A 26,421-nucleotide genomic window follows, 5' to 3' on the forward strand; every position below is an offset into this window, starting at 1 on the left:
TATAGTGACAGTTGGAAGCCTGTCGCGAACTTTTAGCACTCTCCTAAGAATAAATTATAATTGTCTAGACACTTATTAACCTCTAATTACTACATCGGTAGGAATACCGTCATACTCGCCATAGCCCAAGGTCAAGTTGATGTTCTGCAAACACTGGGTAGCAGCTCCTTTTAACAAGTTGTCTATGGTAGCAACCACCACCACTCTATCCTCTTTGGAGTTGACTGCAAATCCCCCAACAACCACACCATGTTTACCACTGATGTCTTTTACCACCGGCGCTTCTCCGCTGATGGTGATTAACTTCTCACCTTGGTATCTTTCCTGGTAGATATTTCTGATGTCTCTTGACGTCAAGGCCTTGGGTTGAATGGGAATGGAAATTGTGTGGGTGATTCCTTGGAACCATTGGGCAACGTGGGGCACAAAAGCCACTTGAATTCCCAACTGCTTACTCATTTCCTTTTCGTGGATGTGATCAGTTAAGGAGTAAGGAATCAAATTGTTGGACAAGTAGTTGACATCATTTTTGGGTGACGGTTTGGTACCTGCTCCAGAATATCCGCTAACACCAAAAATTGATGGAGTGGAGGTGATATATGGAACCAATGGAGAGATAGCAACCTGGCCAGCAGTGGCATAACATCCAGGATTCGAGATCTTCTTGGCGTTGATAATATCCTGTCTGTTGACCAATTCAGGTAATCCATAAACCCAGTCTCCAGTAGTATCAAATCTGTAGTCGGCAGACAAGTCGATGATCTTAGACTTGGAGTTAGGAATGGATTCAATGGCATCGACAAATGGTTTACACACCCCGTTGGGCAAAGCCATCACCCACATATCGATTTCCTGGTTTTCTTCGATTCTTTTGATATCTTCAACCTGCAAGTTCGAATACACAATGTTATCCTTATTGTAGCCAGCCAATTTCTGTCCATCCAACTCTCTGGAAGAGACGTATGCCAATTCCAAGCTGGGATGGTTGTCGATCAACTGAATCAAGTTTTGTCCAGTGTAACCTCTAGCTCCAATCAATGCAATTTTGGACTTGTTGGGGTTCGTACCAACGTCAACAGGTGGGTTGGGGTTAGTGGTTGTGTGGAGAGCTCTTCTGGTGTGGAACCCTCTCTTTTGAGTTGGCGAACTGAAAACTCCTGATTCTTCAGAAGACGATAACGAAGATTTAGAGCCAGAGTCAAATTTCTTGATCAATTTACTGGTGGTGTCGGTGTCTTTGATACCGTACCAGAATAATATCTCGCCATTCTTAGCAAAAGAACCATCAGACTTGGAAAAGTACCAGGACAAATTAGGATCGTTCTCGTTCACAATCCAGTATAAGGAAGTATAGTCTTTCTTGATGGCATTGAAAATATTGTCAGTCACATTATTCAACCAGCCGTTCTTGGAGGAAAGGAACTTGTCCAATTTAGGGATACTCAAATCATCTTCATTTTCCACCACCACCGCCAAAACCTCCAATGGCTCATCACCATAAGACTTGAACAGGGAGTTTTCCAAAAGCTTCAAGTAAGAAGCAACAGACAACTTTCCAGACTTGATTTCAGGGTCTCTCAACAAAGCAGATCTCAACAAATCTGGGTTTCCAAACTCAGACAATGAGTTTCTGCTGATCAACTTGTAGCCTCTTCTGATCAAGGTACCGGCACCGGAGTCGGTGAACAATTCCTTTTGCAAATCGTTCACGTCGATAATTGCCACCGAAGAAGATCTTGGTAAGTGTTGCAACAAGTCGTGGATTTCCTTTATCTTCAACTTGGTACCGTATTTGACCCAGCTTTGTTTCAACAAGTCTTCATATTCTTCGTCCAAGTTGATCGCACTGATTTTTTCACCGGTTTCACCATTAATGATTCCACCTTTTTCATTTAAGTAGACAATCTTCAAAGGTTCAAACTCTCTGGCCAATTCACCGGCAGCGACATCGGCATTGATGTTCAATAATTGTCCAGAAGAGGTTTCGGCCAAAGAGGTCAAGATTGGCAAGTATCCAGCCTCAATACTGGCTTCAATAGCTGACTTGTTGACAGAAGTGATCTTTCCCACCAATTGGTACTTGTCCTTGTCTAAGTAGTCCGCGTTGAAAACTCCAGCGGTGATAGGTCTGGCACGAACACCAGTCTTTTCCAAGGCAGTCACTAATCTCAAGTTCTGTTCCAAAAAACATGATCTAACCACCTTCATAGTTTCAGGATTCGTGATTCGAATCCCGTCAATGTACTCCGGTTCGATACCCTCGTTTTCTAACAACTCATTGATCTGAGGTCCGGTCCCGTGCAAGACAATGGGATATAATCCAACATGGTATAAGAATGCCAAACATGATGCCAACTCTGGCAATTGTTGGGTGATAATGGCACCTCCAACCTTGATGACAGCAAACTGTTGTTGGCTCACCGACGTGAAGTATTTCAAGTACTGTTCGACCTCTCTCTTGGAACCGATGTTGTTCAAAAGCTGAACGACGGTGGATCTAGTGGAATAGGATCTGGAGGAATAGGTGTAGATGGGTGAGGGTGCGGTGACCGTACCCGACGATTTCCACGAGGCAACGGCAGTGACAGTAGTGGTGAGTGCGCGGATGTGGTGCGAGGCCCGTGAGACCTTGGCTACCTTGACATAGTTTCCCCAGCCTTTGATCATACTTAACTGAAGGTTGTGGAAGAAGATGTTATGTAAAAATTTTAAATTTTTTCACCCATCACTTTTGACTCACCATTGGGGTAGTCTATCCACCAATTTGAGTAATTCTGTTTGGCTAAGCGCGGTGAAAGATCAGTAAAATTTCGTGGGGTTGCTAAACTATATAAACATAAAAACTAGAGTCCCAAGTCTTGGTAGATCCAGTTGAGAGTGGGGTGCAATATCCCATAGTAATATCTAAAAAGGCGGTGGAATGAGCGACAAAATCGCTCCATCTCGGCTCTCTGGGCATCGAAGATACCGTTTGCCGACCGCAGTAAGATGCCCTCAATAAACCTTGATGCTACCACCCTGTAGACCCGAGATTTGGGCCCACCATGGAGTTGGGTGAACTGCACGAGAGTCACATGACGCAGAAAACTGCTTGTTTGGCCGCGGTAGGCCGTGGCGAGTTGGTGGTGGACTACATTGTTGATGATGGCTTTCGCCTGTAGTTGGAACTCCTTTAAATGCTCCAACACGAGTGTATTGAGCTCGTCAACCACCAATTCTCCTTTTACAAGGTTGTGTAGAAATAACCGCGTGAAGAACTGCAATGTTTTAATCTGTTGAGTGCAAATGAAGCTGAGCATGGAAAACTTACATAAGTTAAGGTTGGTGAAACTAAACCGAACACCATTGGAAACAAGGAAATTGTAAAACCTTGGAAACCGTAGGCTAGGAGAAGCGGTGCCAAGCTCGGGGGTGTATTTGTCGTTATTCAAAAAGGGTAAGATGTTCTCGAACACTTGGAATTTCTCAAACAGAAATGAAAAGTGTTTGATCCAGTAGCTGAGAAGACTGATTTCAAAGCTGGAAAAGTCAAATATCGATGCCGGGTCGATGCTGAGATGCCCTACAGCAAGTATCAGTTGTTTGAGATCATCCACCTGGGAAATATCTTGAACGGGTTCCAACTGGCAACCTGTTACTAGCTGAAAGTTCTTTATGAATAAATTGAGACGAGAAACACTCAATTCAGAAGGAATTGTAACACTCTTCAACAAGTCGTAGTTATCTAGATTCTTGTTAGTGGAGGCCACTCGTCCAGTCTGAAACCTGAATTGGCTGTTCAGGGATATCCACTTATCGAAAAAGAACTGTCTCCAGCGCTTCAAAGCAACATACGGGGGAGTGACAATCTTATGGACATTAAAGGAAATCCAGCACACATGTAAGCTTTCAGGAATGTGGATATCGGAGCTGTATCGAAGGTGAATGGCTCCACGGATCTCACGTATACTAGAAAGCTTCTCGAGTGTCAGTGAACAAGCAGTCAAATCAAGATTGGGGGGACTCAAAGTTAATTGCTTCAACAAAAACTGCTTATGCTTCATCAATGTCTTATCATGAAAGATAACCAATTGCTGATTGACAATGTGTAAGGCATCTTTGAGGATTATGGACAAATTTTGGTAATGCAATAACCTGAATAAGTCGAAATAATGGTTGAACCAGTAGAAAGTCCTACTGAAGCGAAGCCTGAGCAAGTTCAATGGATCTAATAATTCCATGGGAGAGTTTCGGGAAACCATATTGTTGAAATCATTTTGGAGCTGAAGCGATAACTTGTAAAGAAGCAACGACAAATGGTTGACTTGCCGGTTAACGGTCTTATTGGTATGGTTGACATTCAAGCCCGAGTGAGTGTTATCCCTTATGGAATCGTACAAATCGGCCACTAAAAAATAAGTATAAGTGTAAACTCTAGGGTTCTTATAGCCCAACAATACAAGAATTGATTCCGTTGTCTTGAAAAACACATGTTCATGATTTTTGACGAGGTAGTGATATTGGTGTGATTCAAGTGGACATTGCTGCAAACGCACCAACCTCAACTTGACCAATACTGGGGTAATGGATTTGGTGATTGCATCTTTGTAAAGCCGGCGGTTCACCTGGAGGGAGGTCCTTCGGGCTTTGGATTGAAGCCTTTGTAGGTGTTCCAAGCGGTTTTGTTTGGCCGACTCCAATTTGTTAATTAGTTTCATTTTGTGCTGGGCATTGAGCATGGCTTGTTCGGCTTTTATCTTATCGATTTTGTTCTGGAGGGTTTGGGATTGTTCCTTTAGCTTCTGAGCTCTTGCTCTCACTGCCTTGTTCACCAGTGAGGCCATGGCGGAACAGTGAGATCAAGAGTGAATTAAAGAAGAATTTAAGATGTTTTTAAAAAAGGGGTTTGATGGCTGGCAATATTTGAGGGTGCTCAAAATAGAATCGCATCATTTTGACTGCAAAGTTACTGCGATAAAGAAGACTTCTATTATACACTATTATACAATGCTAAACCGAATTTTTATCGGAAAACTTGAACTTTTTACCATCATCTATAGGACTGGTGTTATGCGACGTATTAAGGGAGTTTGCAATCGAGGTGTTGGAAGAGCTGTTGGAGCTCTTGTTAAACTTCAAATGACTAAGTAAATTAGATAATGAGGTCCCAGAATGGCTGGGACTAGTATTACCGCTGGCAAGCAACGAATATGACTTTGTTTTCTTTCTATTCAACACCGAATTATGTGACTGGGGGGTCGAGTTGGTGGGCGTGATCAGGGCCGAGTTTATGGACAAGGGACTCGATGGTCGTGAGAACTTGAAAGGGTTGAGGGTGGGTGACTTTTTGAGAAATGGCTTCTTGACCGCCTGGGACTCTGGGTACAACGGCTGCACTTCTCGAGGACACTCTTCGGTGTGAGCCTCGGGCTGCAGTTGCATGCCACAGTTGCAGTCTTCACAGGGAACCTGGTTGTAGCTTTTGTATTCCTTAATGAAGCGGTGGAAGGCATTTTCTTCCAACAACTGCATCACTTCCTTCTTTGCTGCCACGAGCACCAAGGGACTGGGATACTTTTCCTTGATGGAAAGCAACTGTTTACAGGTGGAGTTCGACAAGTTCACCTGATACTTGGACGTGGGACAAATAAAGTTGTCCACAAGGTACTGCCACTGAGAACAAAGGGTGGTGGTAGCCGAACTATATGAGTCCATATCCTGGTCGTCTTCATCATCGTTGTCGTCTTCCAACTGCCTTTCCATGAACTCGGTCCAGCAATTTTCACCGGAAGCATCGATGTCATCGATGGTGGAGGCAAAATAGTTGATGGGTAAATTATCCAAGGTGTCGATGGACTCCACCGTCACCACGCTATTTCTATTAGGGTTTAATTGGGGAGCGGTGTTGAAGATTCTGTTGTAGGAAAACTCGTAGTGGTAAATGGACACGAGAAACTGCAAGTTTTCCAAGCAGTGCAAAGATGAGGTAAAGTGGTTGAAACGGTTAATAAAGTCGATTTTAGGTTGGGACTTTACCTGATTAATGGAGAAGAGAAATGCATCATTAAGAAACTGGTCTAGGGATGGAAGGTAATCATATTCGATGTTATCAAGAGTTGGATCATGGGGGTGCTTATCGCTTATGCTCATTTGATGCACAATACACAGATGGGAAATTATTCAAAACCGGGTGGGCCAATTTATATAAGACCCTGTAGAAAAACAAAAACCGTTGGAATTGGGGCCCGAAAAAGCAATTTATGTACTTGGGCGTAATTTCCCAATTGGGACCATCTGGCCTGGGTTCTCTGCAGCCGAGAGAGCAACAATCAGATCGCAAGGAAACAATAAGAGGGCAACACCATCCTAATGCAACCTTATTCACCCATATGTACCTAACCTTAAGTGACATTTTGTTGAGGGATCTACCATTTAATGAATTTTATTAACGCCCCAGGTGATAAATAGTAGTCGGCAGTAGTTAAGATTGTTATGATCGTCAAGGGCCCTCTCTAAAAAGCAATGCGATGTGGGAATGGGGTGATTTGGTACTGAGAGGTTTGAGTGACGATTGAATTTATGATGATGTGCGCAAACAAGGCAGGGCGGGTGCTTTTTTGGCGTGGGCCTACGTAACACCATCGTCAGGTGTTTTTGATTGCGGCGGTCCCATTGTCGGTTGACACAAGAGATAGAGGCGGGCAGTACCCAAACGCTGGTGAAACATATTCATGGTTGCATTGGGAACGTACATTAGATCTTCCCCTACGCCTGTTGATTTGCCTACAGGGAGCTCGGACTTGTTAACGTCTATTGTTTGCAGAAAATTTTTTGCGCTCTACACAAGTCATCGGCTTGGTTATGCAACAGAAAAAATTTTCATAGTTTACGAGCGAACCAGGGATATGTTTTCACGGGTGCGCGTCCAGGCTTATTGGCCGAACGGGCTGTGGTTGGCCAGGTGCGAGCTGCGTTTGAAACCCGGCTGCAGCGCAAATTTTCGACTTCAGCGAGGTGATTTGCGTGGAATTCCTGGGGATCGACACATCGTTAGAAAGATCACGCGGGAGGAGGCGGGTGGTAGATGATGGAGTGGGAAGATGGCGGGTGGAGGAGGCGGGTGGAAGCTGGTGTGTGGAAGAGGTGCGTGCGTGGAAGTTGGAACGTGGAAGAGGTCGAAGAGGTGGGTGTATGGTGAGACAGCGGTAGGCCATTGAGGCCGTCATGCCTCCTAACAGTGCGAAACTTTAAATGACTAACTGACCGTATAACCTGTTTATTTTCTAATTGGCTGCAAATCTTCGCGTTTCTTCAACTGATAACTCTTCCTTTGTTTCTGGCCACCCAAACTAACTTCAATCTCGTCTCATCACGTAGCCTCATCTTCAATCCCCTAGCTATGGGTCTTGCTTAATACATCCAGACGCAATTTCTAAGTACATCCCATCCACGAGCATAGACTTTATAACCCTCCAAGAAGTACGAATAGTGTACATTCTATCTAAAGTATACACAAGCAAATGACTGGAAGCACCATCAATTGCATAGCAGTTATGTGGCCGACACCAGAGTCAACCTCTGACGCATCTGAGTTGCTTGAAGATGTTGATTCTGTGGATGTTGATTCTGTGGATGTCGACTCTGTGGATGTCGACTCTGAATATGTCGATTCTGTGGATGTCGACTCTGATGATGTCGACGACCAAATGTCTGTGGATACTGAACTAGAAGCATCCTCATGGTTATTACCATGGTGCCCGGCCAAGGCCCCAGCACCGAGACCAGATCGGAAACCGCCTCTTCTTCTCCCCGAGGAACGAAAACGCTCAGTCACAGAATTGTTCAAAGTTTGGTTGAAGTCGAGGATAGCACCATTGGCAATAGCGAAATATAAAAAGTAGGCAGGTTTCATACACGTAAAGAGGCTTGACCCAGGACTCCTTATCGTTCTTATACTGCTTTCAAGGGGGCTGAAGGTGTGTTGACGTGACTATTCAAGTGTCACGGTTGAGATCATCAACGCTGACAAACGAGGCTTGAGATCTCAAGCCCGAGACTACATACAGGCGCGGGTGCACCCACCGGCAATAATTAACGAGCAGGTCACAGAGCACCCTTTTGACATAGGGGAGCCTACGTAGGCTACCCCACGTGAAATATTGTTCCCCCACTACGAGATATCGGGTTTCCATATATTTGCATCTATTTGAAAAAAGTATCAGGAATTGGCCGTTTCTCAGGAACACCGACGTAGCCATTAGCCTCCTTCAATCTGAACTGAACCACTGTCAATAACTTGAAGAGAAGATCCAAAATCGGAGTTTCCACCTTCAATTTTCTAGCCGTGTCCAATAAGTTGCCCAAGATAGCTTCCAATTCAATAGGGTTTCCTTTTTTGACGTCGACTCTCATGGACGGCTCGAAGTAGTCACCGTCATCGGCATGACATACTACATTGATCACATCGTCCGGGAGTTCAACACCATCGGCTTTGGCTACTCTAATTACCTCTTTCATAGCCGGTATGGCAATTGCTTCTAATCCGCCAGCAGCCTCAAGCCTTCCAGTATCAACGCCAGTAAGTGCACAGGTGGTGTTCAAACACGCATTATACACTAACTTCCGGTACCGGTACCACTTGGCACTGGCAAAATACACGCATTTGTTTATGTTGTTGGAGTACATCTCGATAAACCGGTTTGCAGCCGCGACCTGCGAATCGGCATCCACATTTGGATTTTCAAAAGCACTAATAACCAAGTGGTCACTTTGCATTTGGTGTATGTGGCCATTACGATTGTGCGAGCCGATGTGGCTGACACCCGAAAGCACAATATTTTGGGGGAATTTGGCAAATAGTGGCTTCTCGATTCCAAACCCATTTTGCACCAACACCACCACCGAGTGGGCACTCACTACTGGAGCTATTAACTCTTCAACCGGTACGATATCCTGGAGGTTTTTGGTGGAAACAGCAATATAGTCAAACTTTATACCCGATTTTGACGCTTCTTCGACGGAAGCAAAAACATTTTCGGGTTTCCACCCGTCTACCTTACCGTAGTCCACAGAATCGATGTGGTATCCGTGTTTTCTGACGGTTTCGTAGTCTCGTCTCACCACAATGGATACATTAGCAGTGTGGTTATAATTTATGGTAAAGGCAGCTATACAACCTACTCCACCAGGTCCAATCAACAAGAATTCTGGTTTCGTTGCCATGGATAAAGTTACAATTTCGCCGGTCCTTATCATTGTCGCACCCGAAATTGATAATGCAACACATATCGGTAATCACACGACATAACTCTTGTAACCAGTGCAGGGCTGTTGAGATGGGTCATCTGCGAGTCATCTAGCCAACTGTACCGAATATGTCTTAATCTTCCTCATATAGAATATATTATTGATTGACAAATATAGGGTTCTTGCGTGCTGCTGCTGCTGCGGCGCGATATAGCGACGTGGCTCTACCATGCACCCCGGATTAGCTGCTAAATCTCATGACCGATGAGGAGGGGCAGTTCTCCCCATTCACATGTCTAAACCCCGGCCCCCACTATCGGATAACCCACCAGTCACCCACAAGTTGGTAATAGTGGTGAAATGCGGCTCACGTGACCGTCTTCCGTAAATTTGTGTTCCCCCGTAGTGTACGCACCCGATAACAAATCAAGTCTGCTTCTCACACCCTTTTGCGATTCAGGGGATATACTCCAAATAGTTCAGTATATTTATTCATAAGTTATTGGGCTATTGTTTGCATCCCACCAATTTAGTCATATAGTGATCTACACGTGTCGGTCAATCCAGATTCGTTTTCTATTTCTAAAAAGTCCCGTTGTTCTTCTATATTTATCCCGTTCCCAAACCCTACCATGTTAAGATCTAGCTTTCTTTTGACTCCCAAAAGAGTAGCTTTGGCCGCCACCAAGTTGTCTGGATACAGCTTGTCACGTGCATACACTGCCAGCAATCACGTCGCCTTTTATGCCACCAGCTCCAATAACGAAGAGGTGGAGTACGAAATCGATATCATCACCTTAACTAAAACCCCCAAGAACAAACCAAGTAAGACATCGATAAATGATTTGGTTAACTTGAAATTGATCAATTCTTCCAACATTGACAAAGCCTTGGTCGAGCAGTCCATTAACCAGGTCAACCAACTGCTTGATGAGGATTTAAACAAGTTTGTGTTGCGGTACTCAGTCGAGTTAAATGATTTTTTGCAGTTCATCCGGTCTTCCTATGAAAACAAGATCCACAACTTCAACCAGTTGACATCAGTGGAGATTTTGAACTCCTTGTATATTTTCAAGGATTTTTACTTGAAGAATAAAATCCCCAAAATTACCAGGTACAACTACATCAGCTACAACTACATGTTTGACAACTTTTTAAAGTGCTTGAAAAAATTCCCCAACTTGCCTGAAATCTTGAATGACTTGCTTTTGCTCAACAACCAGGGAATCGACTTGTTAAATTTGGGTATCAGCAAGTACGTTGAAGATTTGGAGATTCTAAACAGGAGGCTCGACTTGTCAGACCATTCTCTCACGTTTGATGACTTTATTCGGGAGATTCAGAAAACCATCAACTTCTACGAGTTCAACTTGGACCTGTTTGGCCGCAGCAAGGTGTTTACTGAACCATTTTACGAAAGCTTCATTCAGGCTAATCGTTTGAAGAATTTGAAGTCGATCTTGACAAAAGTTCCCAACATCGAACCGGTTGATTTGGGGTGTTTGATTAAGAACAAGCACTTCTTGAAGATCGTCGAGTCATTGAATGCGGATGCAGCAAGCCTGCAATCTTCCAAGTCTGTAAACTTGAAGTTCTTGAAGTTCATCATTCCTGATTCAGATTCCAATTACTTGCAAATCATTTCTGCTTTGAACCAGTTGAAGAGTCAGAATGGTGCAAACAAGATCCCTTTAGTGGATACGATGCATAGTAGCTTGGTTGCCATGAGCTGTAGTGGCTCTATTTATCCTTATCATAAGCCATTGAACTTCCCTTTGACTCAATTCAAGATTTCCAATGATTTAGTCCGCAACTTTGAATTTTCCATGGTGTTCGACCATAAATTGTTCCTTTACATCGATGAGTTGAAGGCTTTGAACTCAATGGGAATTGACTTGTCGAGTGCCGATGCTGTTAATAAGATAGGAGGTTTGAAATTCAAGAGTGACTTGTTGGCGATGAACTTTAAGTCTTTGGCTACACAATTATCTGAATTTTTCAAATCTGTAACAACAGAAAACACTGATTGTTTGTTCAAACTCGTCGAAAACAAAAATTGGATGGACTGGTGTCAAGAGAATTATCACTCAAGAATCCCCAGATTATTGGTTGACTATTCAAATTTATCCGACTATCCTTACAAATCTATCAAGATCAGCACTGAATTATCGAGACTTTTACCAGCCTTGTCCAAGTTTTCTTTTGAAAACGATATCAATCTTTCGTGTTTAAGCTTGGATTACTTGTTGTCAATTTTCAAAGATTCTACTGTTGGCCTGGAAGTTTTGAGGAAATTGTATTTGAACCACGGGAATGTTTATTTGCAAAACTTGCAGGGATTATTAGAAGATTTCAATAATCTTCAATTCACTCTTCTCAAGTTTGATTTACCCAAAGTGAAGGCTACCGAGGGTAAAGATTTCAAAGACTTTACCCAATTTGAATTAGAAAAGCATTTTGGTTACATTCTGACTTTAATTAATGATCCTTTGATCTTGGACAACTTGGATCAGTTGTACAGGGAAAACTCTCCACTTAATTCAATTGATGCAAAACAGGTTTTAACTCAGTTATCCGCTTTCAAATATGAGTTAGAGATTTTGAAGGTTGATGAGCTTCAAAATAACTTTGCAAACATCACCAGTGATGAACTTTTGTTCAAGTTGGACAGGCGGATAAAGGAAATTTTGAGTAACTTGAACTCAAATCCACAATCGAGATTGGGACCCACAAACGTAATCAAGTTTATCGAATTGCAGAAATTATTAACCAAATTATTTACGGTTCAAGACGACTGCAGTGAATTAGATAAGTTCATTGAATACAGGCAGATCCCTGAAAGGTTTAACTTACATGATTCTTCGCCAGACTTGTTCAAAATTCATCAGTTTATTGGAAAGAACTATAAGGATTGCTCCATGGGCGAGATCTTGGAAGCAGTTAACAATTATACAGAAAGTCTTCCAGAACTGAGCACTTTTGACCGTCAAAGATTTTTCCGTTTGTCAATTAAAATGAAGCAATTATTCAGACTCACTGGCGGGTTCACTGATGTTTTGGACTCTATCATTGCTAACCAGGTTGAGTTTGAAAAGTTGGAAAGCAAATTGTTATCTTCGAAAAGAAGAAAATTTGAAGCCAAGCCATTAATTGTGAAGATAGTAAAGGATATCCCCGAACTGGCCAAGCCTAAAAAGACTTATGTTCAAATTCCAGACGATTTGAAGATCCACGAATTTGCCAAAGAATTGAACAGCTTGAAGGTGTTTGAATTTGAAGGTAAAGAGCTCGGTAGCTTTACTCCTTCTGAAATCCAAACTCTCTTGGATGAGAGAATTAACCAGTTCCTTGATGGCTCGGTATCACCAGACTGCTATATTAACGATAGCAATGTCGAATGTTATAGCAAGTTGTCCAGTAAATTGGGGCATTTGTTTGCAGTCAATGGAGGACACACTGATGTCTTAGATGCTATTATCAACAGTGAACTAGTGTTTGAGTCATTTGAAAAGCGTATGGCACGGAAAGAAAAAACCTACAGACCGTTGCCAGATGATTTCAGGTTGCAAGAATTCGTTCCTGAGATCCAACAAGTGCAAAGTGAGCTTGAGAAACAAACAAAAGCTCAGATTACAAACTTCAAGTTCTCCGAGGTCGATTCTTCTGAAGTGTTGAAGGCGCTTAGCCTGATGATTGAAAATGAAAAGAGGTTCAATCTCACCAAGCGTGAAAACTTTGCTAAGTTGTTGAAGAATTTGAAAGTCTTATTTAATTACAATGGTGACAATACTTCTGTTTTGGACAATATTTTGATAAACCACGAGGTATTGACTCAAGTTGCTTCCAAGCCAAAGGCTCAAGTCAAATCGGATATGCTGGCTTTTGTTGATTCGTATAAAGAATACTTACCACAATTCTTTGCCACAGGGTTCAAAAACTACGATTTGGTCAATTTCTATGATCTTTCAAGTGAAGATTTTTCAAATAAAGTCAAACTGTTTATCAGCCATATCAAAAAAGACTTTAAATACCAGTACCCAACCTACAAGGATTTCACAGAGAAGTTAGTGGCTTTATATGAACAAGATCCTATCAATTTGGCTATTTTGTTCAAGGTTAATGAAGCTGAAGGACATCCAGATATATACGCAGTCAAGAAGGAAGTCAGCACCTTTATGGATAAATTATCTAAGAACAAAGATTTGTACTCGAAAGAGGATCCAGAACCTGGGGTTCAATTCCAGAAAAGTACTGAAGTTCCGTACGAGAAGTTTAACATTCATGACTTTAAACTGAAATCAGAACCAAAGGTTCAGGAATTCAAGAGAAGTATTGAAGTTCCTGTTGAAAAGCTTGACACAAATGACTTGTACTTGAAAGATTCAGAATCCAATGTTCAACAAAAGAGCATCGAAGTCCCACTCGAAGAGTCATGCAACCACGACGTCAAGCTGACACCAGTGAATGGCGAAGACGTGAACTACAATCATGGAACAAGCAAGTTCAACATTAAGGAAAGTACTATGGAAGACTCTGAATTGTTTGTACGGAACCAGATTTTTCACCAGGTAGAGAATAAAACTGGTTCTGCAGGGGATTTTGAGGATTTGTTGAAGATGACTCCGGAAGAAATCAGATCCACTTACCACGCGAAAGCCAAGTTGGACAAATTAAACATCCAGAACTACTTGGAAAATGTAAACGAACAGAAGAAACTCAGAGACGAAGAAGAATTTAGACAATTGAAGGCATTTGAATGGAGTAACAATAAATCCAGGTCTTTGGACGCAAAAACCTTCTTTGACCCTTGGAGTGAAAGAAGCCAGGATCATTTGCAGTATCTTATTCTTACTATGGATGGAGAAAAGATCATCACCGAGGAAAATCCTTTGGGTAAAGAGCAATTTGAGGATTTACTTGCAGTGTTTGACAGATTCAACGAAGCTGAGATGAGTAAGTTTATCAAAAATATCAACAGATTGCAACAAAAGTCCTGGAAGTTGATAGGTGGAGGAGCTGGTAATTATGGCAAGATGTTGGTATTCACAAAATCTAAGTCCAAATCCTCTATGAGGGGGATCTTCAGGAAGATCCAAACGGTTTTGGCTGCAACTGGTGCTACCTTCATGGTTCTCATTGGTTTGAACTACTGGTTGGATGCACCACAAACTCAAACCATCTCCGTACCACCCAAGGAAGAGGTTGCAGAAAAAGTCATTGTTTCAGCAGAGCCATTGTCGCAGACTCAAGATGGAGTTGAATCCCAATCTCAAGCAGGCTGGTTTTGGAAATAAGTGTTGCTAATATGGGAAGTAAAGATCATTATAGTAAGATAAATAAAGGTTAATAAATGCTGTTTTTATATAAACGTCTCTAGTAATCATATCTGTTGCAAAATATACTCATTGCATTGTTTCTTCTTTGGTGGGGATCTGCTTCATATCTCTATACACATTTATGTATTTGAAAGCAGTGACTCCACCAATAGTTCCGTTCCATTTTCTCAACAAGTCTACTGTCAACTTGTCACTGAGATTAGGAACCTTAATCCCACTGACATAGTTAGATTTTTCTGATTGTATGAGCTGTTCCAATATCTGCTGTCTGGCACTAGCAGGTCTACCTGGTCTTCTCTCTCCTTGAAGTTGCTCCACCTCATCGTCGAACCTGGATAAGAAATTCTCAATGTAAGATTTCATCAGGTCAAGTCCAAAAACCTCCTGGTCGCTTGCTTGTTTGACCTCCTCTTGGATATATTTTATAATCATGAGCTCATTCTGTTTCTGTTCCAAGTGTTCTGCTTTCCGGTTCGTCAATTTCCGGTCTCTCAAGGTAGCTCTGTTGAGCTTCTTGAAATTCCTTCCTTTTATATGCACCGATCCCTTCGACAGAGCTACGCTCTTGGAGACCTTCTTTAAATTATGTGCTAACGGCATCGTTTTCAGGTAAATCACATCTCATCGCGCCGATTTATCGCAGGAAACAGTTGTGACGTGCCTCTACCATTCCCTCCAGGTAAAGCGCGAGTATAAAAATTTTCGGCCTCAGCATTAGGAGCTAGCCACACACAATGGTCAAATACACAGAAGAACAGCTAATTGAGATCAAGCCTGAAGCGTACACTCCTCAGCCAGAAATTTTGGATGAATTCAATAAATTGGTTGAATCTGTGACTCTTGAGTTTGCTGAAAAGGGAGCCAGAAGAAACCACAATGGTGACCTGTTCATTGATGAACATGGTAATGAAAGAACCTACAACTACTTGAACAGAAGAAGAGGTTCAAGATCCGGGGCCAGACCTTTGAAGAAGAAAGCCCAAGAAGTCGAAGTCGATGATGACGGATGGGCAACTTTGACCAAACACAAGAAGTCTTTTTCTGATGAAGCAGTTGATGAAAGAGACCAATTTAGAGAAGCCGTCAGAAGTGAACCAACAAAGGTGAAGATAAGCAACAAGAAAATGGGTTCTTCCAAGGCTGTTGACTCCAGAGATACGGTTGCTGACAAGCACACCAATACGTTTAATGCTTTCGAAGCCTTGGATGACTAGATGGATCCGTGTATATTAATAAATAAGCCTCAGACTTGTTGTAGATAGCAGTGGAGTAGCCTCTAAAGCATGGCTCAATGAATACAGTGCCGAAACATGCTTGAAAATTTTTGATTACTTTTACCACACAAGAAATTCATATCGGTATACTTTTATTAAATAATTGTATGTACTCCTGTTAAACAACAAACGACTCATCGTCATCAAGCCCATCAATAATTGAATCAAGATCGTGTGTAGCCATTTGCTTCGATAGCACACTTCCTGGGGTCACCGAGTTATCTTGCTTGAGCTGACCCGGTTTCTTCATACTACTTTTAAAGCTGCTTATCATCCCCTTTAAGTCGCTGACTTTTGGGGGGGTTAACTTATCGTTCGTCACTATCGAGCCGTTTGTGATGTCGAACGAGTTGTTGCTCAAAGTGCTATTAAAAGTGGTATTTCTCAAACCTGAATGAATGGATGCGATATCTGCAAGAGTTCCCAATCCCAAACCAGGCTTCACATCTGATACATCTGAATTTACAGTTAGAGGTGGGCCATCACTATCACGGGCATCGTGATACTCATTTATAGAGTGTCCATTTCCGTTAGAGACATCACCATTAGTATGAGACCCGTTGGTACCACCGTTTATTGATTCCCCCAAAACTTCATCGTGCAAGACACTGAGAATGAGAGGCTTTTGGGCATTCAACCACTCTGACAAAAACTTGTTTCCCTTGATGAATTCTCCCATATCGTTGGAGGTTAACCTCACAAAATTGGCAGGATAGTCAGAAGCACTGGAAGCGTCGAGGTCTGAGGCCCATAAGCTGTTTTTGATTTTATAGCTGATATTCTGGTCCAAGTTTTTGCTGAACTCGGACCTCTGCAGGTAACCTTCCAACTCGTGGCTATACTTCTTGTCAATAATCGTGATGCAATCTTTTAATAATGCCAGAGCAAAAGTGTCCTTGATGATATCAAACCTCAGAGCGTCCTCGAAATCGTTGACATACCAATGGAAGAAGAACGGGATATAATTGTTGAGGAAGTTGATTCCGAATACCCTAGCAATCTTCTTGGAGATCATTAGCAATTGCTGGACAATTGGCAAGCTGAGATTTTCGTTTTTGTTCAAATACTTGTCCAAGTATACCAAGTAGTGGGATAAGAAGTTTGTGGACTCGGTGATCAATTCCTTGTAGTCTGGAGTCAAAAAGTCATCTACATCGGGCTTACCACTGATTTGACTCGAATCGGGGCTAGTACCAGTGGTAAGCTCGTAGTCGACAAACTTGTCAAAGATTCTCAAATACACCATTTGGATTTGCTCCACTTGCTCTTCAGATAAGGAGTTGAAAATGGTCACCGCATGCTTTTGAGAAATTAAAGGTAAGCTTATCTGCCATTGATCCAAAGCCACATGGTTTCTGTTGATGACACTGTCAGAGGAGCTTGACTCGTGGAGTTTGACGAAAATGGCATCAATATCTGATAATAAGTTAATGACATAGTCGAATAATTTCGTAGTGTCTTGTTGGGGACTCAAATCCAATGTTGACTCAATCTTGAAAAAGATCTCGTACACGGAATCAGGAACCTGATCAGAGTAGTAGATGTGCGTTGACAAGTTGATGATGGACTTGGAGAAGATGTCGGAAAGATGGATTTTATCCTCTTCGCTGATTTTAGAATCGTCTTTGAAGTAAAGGCTCTCCTTCAACTCCAAGATACTCTGAATAAAGTCCGATATCGACAACCCAATCATATTGACGTTGGAAGAAACCAACCCAAAGATGTGAGAGGCATAATGCTGCTGGAGCTTGACATTTGACGAGACTTTCTTTAATCCAAACACCAAAGTGTCTAACAACACAAATCTCAATTGCACTGGTGCCCACGTAACGCACAACTCCAAAAACCGTTCTGACCATTCGGAGGTGATCCGTGAGTCTTGAAATGTATAACCCACCACCTCGTTGGTGGCCTCTATTAACTGACTTGTCAATGAAGTATTAAACACAGACTTCAATGCGGCTATCGACTCCATATACAAATCATTCTCATCAACGAGACCATTTTCCAAGTCTTCGGTGATACGTTTTGCAGACACAATGGTCTTGGAGGTATGAATCTTCGAGAGCTTCACACTTTCTCCATCAAGCGATAAGCTTCCACTCAAGATTCGTTCATGATCATTTTCGAAGAAAGTATCAATGAGAATCGGTATAATCTTGTGCAACATGGACTTCGAGATCTCAGGACTATTGCTCAAGCATCCCGACAAGTAGCGACACGCCAAAAGCGAGATCAACTTCCACTCCCACAGGTTGGGGCCGCCTTTGGCCGAACTTTTCATGGTGGTGTCGATGAGGGTCTGACTAAACCGACTAAACGAATTGACAAACTCCTTGTCACCCGCAAACAACCCCCGGTCGAGATTCTTACACAAGACGCCGTATGTGTCCAACACCGCTTTGGCCAAAGTCAAATCGTTGCCCTTTAGTGAAGAGTTTAAAATCGACACCGCCTGGAGAGCAAACACATTCAAATTATCCACACATTTTTCTATCAACGACAGCACGAGTGTAAGTGTCACCTGGATATTGCCAAAACGATTCCTATTGGAGTCACCAACAGTTTTTTTGTTTAAAAAAGTTATGACTTTCTCCAATTTAACACGTCTGGTGGAGGCATAGTAAAGTAAATAACTGAGTTCACTGGGATTGGGTTTCTTTTCCACCCCCTTTCCCGGAGGATAGCATTGTAAGATCAACTTTTGATGCTTCGGAAGAAAGAGTCCCGGCATTGCCAACTATTCACGACTGACAACAAAGAAATTGGAAGTTCAAGTTTCACAAGTCAATAAAGTTCCCGCTGAAAAAGTGGGTGGAGTGCAACCGCGATCTTTTGAGTATGAAAAATTAACTTAGATTGGTAAGATGCCACCAATTTACGTGAAAGGTGGGGTGTGGACCAATGTTGAGGATGAGATTCTCAAAGCAGCGGTCCAGAAGTATGGACTCAACCAATGGAACCGTGTGGGGTCGTTGCTCACCAAGAAGAACGCCAAACAGGCCAAAGCTCGATGGAACGAGTGGATAAGCCCTTCCATCAATAAGACCGAATGGACTCGAGAAGAGGATGAAAAACTTCTTAACCTCGTCAAGTTGCTTCCCAATCAATGGAGAAGCATAGCGCCCATCATGAATCGAACCGCCACCCACTGTGTTGAACGGTACCAGAAGTTACTTGACGATGATGATGAGCAGAGCGAAGATGACGAGAATGACTTGAGACTCGCGGCCGTGGGAGTGGAAGCGATGCCGGCAGCAGGCGGGCGTGTGGGGGACTTGAACCTCAACCCCGAAAGCAAACCAGCCAAACCAGATGACGAGGAGTTAGAGGATGCAGATAGAGAGATGCTCTTTGAGGCGCGAGCCAGATTGGCTAACACTAAGGGGAAAAAGGCCAAACGGAGACACAGAGAACGAATGCTCGAGGAGACCAAGCGGATCTCGTTGCTCCAGAAACGGCGGGAATTGAAGGCGGCCGGCATCAACGTGAGTTTGGTTTCCAAGAATAAAAAGAAGAGTAAGGAGTTTGACTACAATGCGGATATTCCATTTGAGCACCAGCCGCAAATTGGATTATATGATACTACCGAGGAGCATGAACGCAACGAGGAGCACAAGGCGAAGTTCAGCAAACAGGTGTCACGTGAAGGCTTGGAGTTGGAGAAGCTCAAGCAGAGCAAGAAGAGAAAGCAAGGGTCTCAAATTCAAGAGCCTCGCACCCAACTTGAAGGTGAGGCTAATGTGATTGAGCCAGCGCTTAAGCGAGGCAAGTTGAGCTTACCAGGTGTGGTGAATGTGGACGAACATGCTGAGTTCGAGCCTACCGAGCTCACGGGTGTTTTTGACCGTGCTGTTGTTGCTAGTGCTGAAGACGATATTGACCGTAGAATCGCCAATACCACCCATCACATAAAGGCCAACCAAGCAAAGCAGTCGGTGCTCTTGCGGACGGATCACGAAACCGATGAAGACGTTGCTGTGAAGAAGTGGAAACCGAAACACGAGAAAAAGGCGATTCAGGAGTTGGTCAAGGTCAATTTCAGTCGGTTGCCCGCCCCCAACAATGAGTACGAAGTTCTTCCCAAGTTCAACGACCAGGATGACTTTCAGTTGGTGAAAACAGCCGACTCTCATTCTGAAACACAACGGATCAAGCGGTTAGAGTTGTTGCGGCAAGTGGAGGAAGAGAAGGCCAAACTGCGCCGAAGCCAAGTGGTTCAGCGTGGGTTGGCCATCCCCAGCCCAAGTCTTCTCAAACCGATCGATACCACCCAACTACTGGAATTGGACCTGCAGGTGGCTGTCGAGTTCCATGCGTTGGTCAAGTCGGACTATAAGAAGTATGTGGATACTGAGTACAACGCTACAGAGATTCCTGAGTTGGATGAGCAGCTCTACAGCCAAGTGCACCGAGAAATCGATGAGATGAGATCAAAGAAAACCACTTTGCATCCGGCAGTGAAACGGTTCAGGTTGCCGGACCCAATCAGCTACAAGGATGAGATACTCTCTGTTCTTCAACATGCTCGACAGCAACACTTGGGACTTAAGGCTGATATTAATGCCCAGATCCCGTACTCATCGGCCCCAAGGGAAGTCGCACCGGCTGGCGAGCTCATCATCGAGCAGGAAAGAAGAGTGGAATTGTATACGCAAATTGCCCAGCAAGAAGAGGTAAGTATCGTGAACCGTTCAGCTACCCTTAAGGGCCTTGTTGACATGGTGGTAGCGAAGGAGGATCAGCTTATCGAGTATTTACGACAATAATGAATAGAAATGCCTTTGGTAACGTATTGGATGGCGCACGTACGCACGCCGCTTGTCGCGAACCTTGCAGGCCGCAACAAGACTAGTATCTGAAGACTGAATGCTCAGAATCAATATATGGCCAGCAATTTACTATACATTCCGTTTCGAAAGACCAAGGAGCTTAACTTGGGCGACGAGCTCAAGGCGGTCATCAAGCGGGACTATTTTCAATCGCCCCTGGTGTTCGAGAATGACCTTTCTCAGTTGACCAAAATACGTAAGAAGATCCGCCATTTGAAGGATGAAGCAGTTGACAAGTCCACCGAAATCATTGTACAACACTACTACATCCAGGTGGTGAATCTCACCAAGAAGTTTGCCGACGAGGTCATTGAATTTGTGTGGTATGGTACTTTGGGGTATAAACCTAGTGGACCCTATAAGGTGCGGTCGCTTCTGTTTGAACAGGACAATATCGTATACCAATTGGGGAGTTTGTACTCACAATTGGGGTGGAAGGAGTCGCGGTTCACTGATGAAGGGCTTAAGCGCTCGTGCAACTATTTCCAGATGGCTGCCGGGTGCTTTGAGTATCTCTGTGTCCAATGTCAGAAAGACTACAATACCAAATCTAATGACCTATCCGTCGATACCCTCCAGCACTTGAAATATATCATGTTGAGCCAGGGCCAGGAAAGCATCTGGCAAAAAGCAGTCAACTCCGATATGAAGAACTCGGTAATATCGAAGTTGTCCATGGACACTTCTAACTTGTACAAGCAAGCGGTGGAGCATGGCAATAAGTCGGATTTTATAAAGTTGGAATACGTCAACTACTGCTCTGTCAAGCAGTTTCATTTTGCTGCTGCCGCCCACTACCGCATGTCGTTGATACTGTTGGATAATCTGAAATATGGACAGCAAGTAGGTCATTTGAAGATAGCAGCGGAATTGGCCCACACGGGTATGAGACATAAAAGTTACGTGAAGAACTTGGTGGTAGAGGATTTGGGTGGGTTGCAGAAGATGATTGAAGATGCCCTTCGTGTGGCCGAACGAGAAAACGACCTCATCTACCTCAGGCCTGTTCCCGAGTTGAGCTCATTACGCATGAATGCAGGTGGGGTGTCGATGGTAAAGCCGGTGATAATCGAAGAACTAAGCGAGCCTCTAAACAGTGATCGGTTGTTCTTGAAAGAGCTACTACCGCATATCATCATCCAGATTTCTTTGGCCTATAAGGACCGACTGGACAATTTCATTATGAGAAAGATTTTGGAGCCGTTGCAAGCCCTCAACAAGATGATGAACCATTTCTTGACCCAAAGACAATTACCAGCATCGATAGACTCGATCCAGAAACCAGAGAACATCCCCGAGTCAATCATCCAGCATTCCCAAAATATCATCAGTTTTGGTGGAACCAAATTTATCGAAAGTCTCTACGATAATATTTTGCAGCTATCGTCTGAATGCCGAGATATCTACGAAGGGTGTCAGCAACGCTTAGTCATAGAACAGGAAGAAGACGACATATTCCGCGAACGGTTTGGCGGTTCGTGGAATCGGATTTCTTCAGAGGAGGCTTCTCGGGAGCTATGGGCGAAGGTTCATAGCATGGAGGAGTACTTGACCCAAGCAGACAAGGCTGACGATATCATACTAATGAGTTATCACGAAATCAAGGAGTATTTGGAAATCTACTGTGGGGGGTATGACTCGTTGACCAAGGTGATCCCCAACGCCGGGTATACCAAGCTTGACGACGATACTTCCATCATAGTGAACGATATTCGAGTGGCCTTGAATGCCACTGCGGAAATGGAAGAAAGCCGCAAGGATTTTTTGAAGCGGTTGGAAAACAAAAGCAGAGACAATAACATTCTTCCCAAGCTCATTGCTGAATACCGGGCACGATCAAGTTCTCCTGAGTTTGTCAACAATCTTGATGAAACCAGTTTTGAAGGAGCGTTTCATCAGCACATGAAGGTGTTCAATGAAGACTTGCAATTTGTTGAACTCCTGAAGAACACCCAGATGGTGTTGGAAAAGAAGATCGATGAGTTGAACTCGCGGTTCCTCGAGGTGTACAAAGACACCGAGTCGAACCCCAACCATGAACGCAAACACAGTCTACAAGCACTAGAAAACATCTACTCGCGGTACCTTCAGTTGATCACCAATATCAATGAGGCCCGCAAGTTCTACACTGATTTCAAAACACGAGGCCACCGAGTAATCGGTGAGTGTGACGAGTATTTGCAGAGTCGTCGGGCTGAGGCTCGGGACTTTGAGGACATCCAAACGAGAGATGATCAAAGTAGGACCCAACCAGGTGGCCTGCGCGTGGTTACGCCGGTGCCAGTGGTGGCAGCGCGCGCGCGCCTGCCGTAAATAGGCCTTCAATAAATGCGCGATGAGCTATGTTTCGATACTTGAGGTTTCTCAAGAACTCCATTATGACAACCCCCAAGAAATCCGTTGTGGCCATCGTCGGCACTACGGGCGTCGGCAAGTCCAAGGTACGTACAATCTCCACCCGTTTTCTCGAGGTCTCCTATTAACCCCATTAGTTCAGTATTGACTTGGCTCACGCCATCAACGGTGAGATCATCAACGCCGACTCCATGCAAGTGTACAAAAAACTTGACATTATCACCAACAAGCACCTGATGGCGGAACGGGAGGGTGTGGCTCATCACGTCATGGACCATGTCAACTGGAGTGAGGACTATTTTATCCATCGGTACGCACAGGAAGCTAACGAGGCGATAGAGCGGATTCACGCCATGGGAAAAATCCCAATCATCATCGGCGGCACCCACTACTATCTCCTGAAATTGTTGTTTAAGAACAAGACAGTGGAGGATGGCCACGCACAACCGCTCACGGCGGCGCAATTGGCGGTGTTGGATGGACCGGTAGAAAGAATTTTTGCTGAGCTCGAGCAGCACGACCCAGTAATAGCCCAAAAATTCCACCCCCAGGACCGACGGAAGCTACGGCGAGCGTTGGAGATCTGGTACACGTTGAATGAGAAGGCTAGTGACATTTATCGAGAGCAGAAACTCGAGGAATTAGAGGACTCTTCGCTAATGTATAGCACGCTCTTTTTCTGGGTGTACAGCGACCCGGACGTGCTACGGGACCGGCTCGACGTGCGCGTGGACCTGATGCTCGCGGCGGGCGCGGTGGACGAGATCCGCGAGCTCTTTAAGTTCTACCGTGCGCAGTCACCGCCGCCCACGCTAACGAGCGGCATATGGCAGGTGATTGGATTTAAGGAATTTTTGGGGTGGCTCGAAGCCCCCGATGGTGATACCACCGCCAAAATCAAGTTGTGGGAGGAGGCAGTCGAGCGGATGAAGATCCGCACACGCCAATACGCCAAATCCCAGGTCAAGTGGATCAAAAAGCTTCTCTCGGTTGAGCTCATGAAGGAACAGCGATTTGGGTTCAGGAATGGCGGCAAACTCTACTTGCTTGACGCGACCGACTTGTCGCAGTGGGGCGAGAGAGTGCAGTCGCGGGGCGTGGGTATCGCGCGGAAGTTTGTGGGCGGCGGGCCTGGTGCCGTAGACGTGGACCAGAAACCCGACACCATCCAAGAAGGGATCTTTCCAGAGGAGAAGGATACAGCCATCGTCAATAGCAACAAAAGGTTGGAATCAAGTAACAACTGGCAGCATTTTTCCTGTAATATTTGCAAAGATAAACTGGGAAACCCGGTGGTGGCGGTGGGAAAGGACAAATGGGAGCTCCATGTGAGCAGCAAACGCCACCGCCGGAATGCGACCCGCCCGCACAAGCGGCCGCGTGTGGGGAGCGAGCCCGTCTATGAAGGAGAGCCTAAGGACTCAAACCTTAATTAATAATTGATCCCCGTTTAAATCCTCAACTACCCACATCTCTTATTGCCCGTGTATTCTACATCCTTCTATAAGTACATTCTATAAATCATAATTCGTTAGCTTTAGTCAACTTTAAGTTGATTTCGTTCAACTTGGAGTCGATCTGGTTGAGCTGGCAGGTTTTTTGCAAACTCAAGTTGTTCAAGTCATCACTAGAACACCAACCACTTTTAACAAGCCGATTTCTCGTCAAGTTGAACGTCTCGCTGATGACGTTCTTCTCGTTCACCAAGTAGTTGAAGAAATTCATGAGGTTGGTATGGTCGTCATCACTGACGTATCCGTTGAGGTTGCCAAAGTAGTTTTGTTCAATCTTCATTAAGTAGTCGTCTTTGCTGCTACTCAATTTGTCCGACAACGTAATAATGGGCGATGAGAACGGAGGGGTTGTAGGCGTGTGACACTTGAGTTTTGAATCGTAGGTGGCGTTGGACCCGTTACTATCTTGGCTCAAGGTCTTGAAATGGCTCTGCAATGGATTCACCTGTGGTCTCTCGTGGGGCACTGTGACAGCGGCGGCGGGGGTGGTAGTGGCAGCGGTGGTACCAAAGAGCCCCGAGTTGATGGTGGTACTCGAAGTTATGGGTGCGGTGGCAGCGATATTGGTGGATGACTTCGACAAGGACAACTTTCTCATCGTCTGCTTGAAGCTCTTGAGACGGCGCAATGGTGAGGTGTTGTTACTGTTGTCCTTAGCACCCAGGTTGGAGGTGGAGTTGGTGGTGGAGTTGGAAATGGTGGGAAAAAGTTGGCTGTTGTCCAAGGTGATGCTGGGACTGTCCAACTCGTAAGTCGACAATGAACTGTGATAATTCTGATAGAAAAACTGGTTTTCTTCAAAGGTGCCGTTGTTCTCCAACGAGCCAGGCCCACCTTTGTCACTGGCGGAGTTTTCTGCGTCGTCCATGTCTTCGTCTTTGAGCGACCCCAGCGATGTCAACGACTCATTCAAATCATTTATGTCGGGCAATGGTGGCAACAATATCTCAGAGTTTTCGACCGCCCCGTACTCCCGGTGGGCGCCGGTGGCGGATTCCTCGAGTACAATACCCAATCCTGTCATGTTAAAGGTAGTTTATGTGGAAATGATATGTATAACTTTTGGCGCTGAAAAATAAAGTGGAATGATTTGGAATTATGGGTACACGATGAGTTACAATGGCGTGGATTTCGATGAATATGTTGTTGTTATGGATTGGAAAGGATAAGTAAGGGGTTGTATAAATACTGGTAAATTGAGAAAAGTATGAACTAAGGAAAGAAACGGATTGTTACTTATAAGACCAAATGCAACTGAGTGAAAAATATGTCCCCAAAAAAATATCAGCTTAATTCCCTGAAAATAAAATAAAATTAATAAAACCAAATTGGATAAAGGAGTGTTTTCTCATTTCATGTGAGCCAATAGCTACTTGAGCGAAACAAAGAATGCACATGGAAATAAAGTACAACTTTGATTCCTATGCCCAAGCAGACCGTTGTAAAATTTTCAAGTGGTAGATATAATATGGAATGACATATCATTCTGTTACATAGGTGAACCCATCAAATTGTAAGATGATGACTTGCAATATTGATGGCCATTGATGGTTGTCAGTGCCTCTCACAAACCGGCGTCAGAAAATGTAAAATAGTCGCATCCCCGGTCGAGATCTTCTGCTAAACTGCTAAGGAAACCGGCACCGGGGGGATGCATGGCCTGTACAACCGTCGTGAATTTCCTATATTATCCATGTGCTCCTGCATGATGCATAGTATATGCAATGAACGTAGGGCCCCCACCGTCGAGACTGCCCCTATGGCGCGGGAGGTTGCTGTACGTTTTTCTCCCGAGCATTGCCGACCTCACCACCTCCTTGCGTGGACGATCCCTCCCACCGGTTAGCCTATCCGTTTCGGACGCGCGCATGTACGCGAAATGCAC

General features: G+C 44.2%; 10 protein-coding genes across 10 annotated transcripts; 4 read left to right on the forward strand and 6 right to left on the reverse strand. All coding sequences in view use genetic code 12, as the record gives it.

Moving 5' to 3' along the window:
- Positions 1 to 75: 75 nt before the first annotated feature.
- On the reverse strand, positions 76 to 4,823 carry PSN45_001651 (uncharacterized protein; the record flags this gene model as incomplete). Its single annotated transcript, XM_006689733.2, has 2 exons — positions 76 to 2,673; positions 3,135 to 4,823. 2 exons carry the CDS (start codon positions 4,821 to 4,823, stop codon positions 76 to 78), a joined length of 4,287 nt encoding a protein of 1,428 aa, XP_006689796.2.
- A 166-nt stretch (positions 4,824 to 4,989) lies between these two features.
- PSN45_001652 (uncharacterized protein) lies at positions 4,990 to 6,129 on the reverse strand (the record flags this gene model as incomplete). The annotated part of the gene is made up of 1 exon (XM_006689730.2): positions 4,990 to 6,129. One exon carries the CDS (start codon positions 6,127 to 6,129, stop codon positions 4,990 to 4,992), a length of 1,140 nt encoding a protein of 379 aa, XP_006689793.1.
- A 2,052-nt stretch (positions 6,130 to 8,181) lies between these two features.
- PSN45_001653 (uncharacterized protein) lies at positions 8,182 to 9,201 on the reverse strand (the record flags this gene model as incomplete). The annotated part of the gene is made up of 1 exon (XM_006690354.1): positions 8,182 to 9,201. The coding sequence occupies one exon, from the start codon at positions 9,199 to 9,201 to the stop codon at positions 8,182 to 8,184; it is 1,020 nt and encodes a 339-aa protein (XP_006690417.1).
- Positions 9,202 to 9,857: 656 nt separating this feature from the next.
- Positions 9,858 to 14,519, forward strand: PSN45_001654 (uncharacterized protein; the record flags this gene model as incomplete). The annotated part of the gene is made up of 1 exon (XM_006689729.1): positions 9,858 to 14,519. The coding sequence occupies one exon, from the start codon at positions 9,858 to 9,860 to the stop codon at positions 14,517 to 14,519; it is 4,662 nt and encodes a 1,553-aa protein (XP_006689792.1).
- A 108-nt stretch (positions 14,520 to 14,627) lies between these two features.
- On the reverse strand, positions 14,628 to 15,161 carry TMA16 (translation machinery-associated protein 16; the record flags this gene model as incomplete). The annotated part of the gene is made up of 1 exon (XM_006689728.1): positions 14,628 to 15,161. The coding sequence occupies one exon, from the start codon at positions 15,159 to 15,161 to the stop codon at positions 14,628 to 14,630; it is 534 nt and encodes a 177-aa protein (XP_006689791.1).
- A 134-nt stretch (positions 15,162 to 15,295) lies between these two features.
- CAF20 (p20) lies at positions 15,296 to 15,775 on the forward strand (the record flags this gene model as incomplete). Its single annotated transcript, XM_006689727.1, has 1 exon — positions 15,296 to 15,775. One exon carries the CDS (start codon positions 15,296 to 15,298, stop codon positions 15,773 to 15,775), a length of 480 nt encoding a protein of 159 aa, XP_006689790.1.
- Positions 15,776 to 15,953: 178 nt separating this feature from the next.
- Positions 15,954 to 18,569, reverse strand: EFR3 (plasma membrane localization protein; the record flags this gene model as incomplete). Its single annotated transcript, XM_006689726.1, has 1 exon — positions 15,954 to 18,569. One exon carries the CDS (start codon positions 18,567 to 18,569, stop codon positions 15,954 to 15,956), a length of 2,616 nt encoding a protein of 871 aa, XP_006689789.1.
- A 133-nt stretch (positions 18,570 to 18,702) lies between these two features.
- Positions 18,703 to 20,604, forward strand: CEF1 (Pre-mRNA-splicing factor cef1; the record flags this gene model as incomplete). The annotated part of the gene is made up of 1 exon (XM_006689725.2): positions 18,703 to 20,604. The coding sequence occupies one exon, from the start codon at positions 18,703 to 18,705 to the stop codon at positions 20,602 to 20,604; it is 1,902 nt and encodes a 633-aa protein (XP_006689788.1).
- Positions 20,605 to 20,721: 117 nt separating this feature from the next.
- Positions 20,722 to 24,458, forward strand: RIM20 (pH-response regulator protein palA/rim20; the record flags this gene model as incomplete). Its single annotated transcript, XM_006689723.2, has 3 exons — positions 20,722 to 22,906; positions 23,008 to 23,108; positions 23,160 to 24,458. The coding sequence occupies 3 exons, from the start codon at positions 20,722 to 20,724 to the stop codon at positions 24,456 to 24,458; spliced, it is 3,585 nt and encodes a 1,194-aa protein (XP_006689786.2).
- An 85-nt stretch (positions 24,459 to 24,543) lies between these two features.
- PSN45_001660 (uncharacterized protein) lies at positions 24,544 to 25,560 on the reverse strand (the record flags this gene model as incomplete). The annotated part of the gene is made up of 1 exon (XM_006690352.2): positions 24,544 to 25,560. The coding sequence occupies one exon, from the start codon at positions 25,558 to 25,560 to the stop codon at positions 24,544 to 24,546; it is 1,017 nt and encodes a 338-aa protein (XP_006690415.1).
- Positions 25,561 to 26,421: the final 861 nt, after the last annotated feature.

This window comes from Yamadazyma tenuis, chromosome 2 (genome assembly GCF_029203305.1).
Source record: "Yamadazyma tenuis chromosome 2, complete sequence".
Taxonomy (NCBI): Eukaryota; Fungi; Ascomycota; class Pichiomycetes; order Serinales; family Debaryomycetaceae; genus Yamadazyma; species Yamadazyma tenuis.